The sequence below is a fragment of the Annulohypoxylon truncatum genome, assembly GCF_022578515.1.
Source record: "Annulohypoxylon truncatum strain CBS 140777 unplaced genomic scaffold F4807scaffold_17, whole genome shotgun sequence".
In the NCBI taxonomy this organism is placed as follows: domain Eukaryota; kingdom Fungi; phylum Ascomycota; class Sordariomycetes; order Xylariales; family Hypoxylaceae; genus Annulohypoxylon; species Annulohypoxylon truncatum.
The window spans coordinates 127025-128992 of record NW_025953803.1 but is presented as its reverse complement, the minus strand read 5'-3'; the positions used below and the strand labels follow the sequence as shown (position 1 = coordinate 128992).

Sequence of the window (1968 nt, the reverse complement as noted above, 5' to 3'; positions counted from 1 at the left end):
ATACCCGAGCAGTGACTCAGATTCATGTCAAGCCCACATCCCCGTCTCCTTTGTGTTTGTACCCATTCTCGTGAGAGTTGAGATTATATACGTATCCCGTATCATGAGTTTAGCAATTTCTGCGTCCATGCGTGTCATGGTCGAGATATAAAGGGTTGTTAAACTTTGACGATTTGCGGGGGTCGGTTGATAGTGTACACGTTGATATATGTATGATAATCCACATGTGCTGCTTTATGTACATGTTTGCCCAGATGACTTTACCTTCGTTACCTCGTTACCTACTGGCAAGGCACCTCGGCGGATAACTCATGCTTGCGCCGGTGCCATCCATCCTACGCACTACCTGGGATGCAATGTAGCAGCTTACTGCCGCACGTTCTATCCCCGACCTCGCTCCCTTTAAGCGGTTGACGTGGTTTAACAAGAGCCTAGCAGCCAACATCTCTGAGCCAGATCACCTACTCCTCAGCCACCACCTCGACCTTAAGCTGAATAGGCTTCTGCCCCGCCGACACCGAGACCGAAACCTCGAAAGTGCCAAGGTGTTTGATCCGGTCCTCGCCCTTCTCCAGGCCCGCGATCGCGATGCCGTCCGCCTCAAGCGCGACGCGGCCCCCCATCGCCGGGTCCGACTCCAGCAGCCGCTCCTTGATGACGGCGAGGATGTCCGAGGCGGAGACGGACCCGAAGATGGCGACGGGGGCCGGCTTCGAGGGCTCGGGCTCGGGCTCGGCCTCCGGGACGGCGGCGTGCTGGATGGAGGTCGCGGCGTGCCGGGCCAGCGACGGCGAACGTATCGGCGCGGGCTCGGCGATTTCGCTTGATAGCGGGGCGACGGGCTGGAGGATGGGTCTTCGCGTGAAGGTTAGGGTGCTGGGGATGTGTGTTTTTAGGAGGGTGAGGGATTGTTCGGGCTGGTTTTGGTTAAGGTGTTTCGTTAGCTGTGTCTTACAAACGACATAGCAAATATATATAGGTATGTAGCTAGGGGTAGGGGGCCTGCTCACCGTTAAGACCAGGGTCTCCTTCGCCTTCGCCTTCGCACTGCTCTTCCTCTCGCCCACCTTCTTCGTCTTCTTCGAGGCGGCCTGGTCCGCGTCCTCTGACTCGTCGGCGAGCGACCTAAAGCCGAAGGTGCGGTCGCGCACGCCGACGGCGGCTTCGGTCAGCTGCAGCTCCTGGAATCGCTGCTTCGTCATGTATTCGGCTTGCCCTTTCGGGAACCATTCGTTGCGCATGCGGCCGGCTGTCACGCGGATTATGGTGTCTGTTAAGGAGAGGAGTTAGAACTGTTGCTCTTGTGCTAGCTTGTTTACCGTATAACCACTTGTTACCCTGATGCGCTCTCTTCTTTCACTAACCCCGCGCTCCTCAAGAGGAGATAGTGGGGGGGGGAGGAAGAGGAAGGGCGTAGGAGTGGGAGTGGGATGGAAGGTAGAGAGCATACCTTTAGCCCCGAACCCGGGCATGTTGCGTAGCAGGCGCACGGGAATGCCCTGCGTGTCTTCCTGCTCGGCCTTGCTCATCTTGGCGCCCCGGGTCTGCTGCTGCGCGAGGGGCCGCAGCGACGCGAACGCCGACGGGGTGGGCTGGACGAGCCGTCGCAGGCAGGAGAGGCATGTCGGCGGTGCGGCGAGGCGCGTGGGTACCATCGTGCGGTTGGAATTGGTTGGCGCGGGGGGTGGACGGTATGCCCGGCTCCGATCTGCTTGTCTTTTTCTGTCGGGAAGCCGAAAAGGAAGCTTGCTGAAGCTCTCTTTCCATTTGAGTTGTGAATTTTTTGGAGGGTTGGACGGACCGGCCGTTTGACTGGTCCGGCGCTTTCCGTCGGAGATTTTTGGGCCAATCATATGGCGCCGTCTAACCAGGGTGCTTTTGACTTTGGGGATTGGAGTTTAAAGAAACTACCGGGGTACAAGTTTATAAGATTTCACATATAATCTGTGAAGATCATGGATAAGATTT

General features: G+C 57.3%; 1 protein-coding gene across 1 annotated transcript; it reads right to left on the bottom strand.

Annotated features, from left to right (window-relative positions):
- Positions 1-461: 461 nt before the first annotated feature.
- F4807DRAFT_460599 (uncharacterized protein) lies at positions 462-1655 on the bottom strand (the record flags this gene model as incomplete). Its single annotated transcript, XM_048001544.1, has 3 exons — positions 462-917; positions 1011-1270; positions 1451-1655. 3 exons carry the CDS (start codon positions 1653-1655, stop codon positions 462-464), a joined length of 921 nt encoding a protein of 306 aa, XP_047853904.1.
- Positions 1656-1968: the final 313 nt, after the last annotated feature.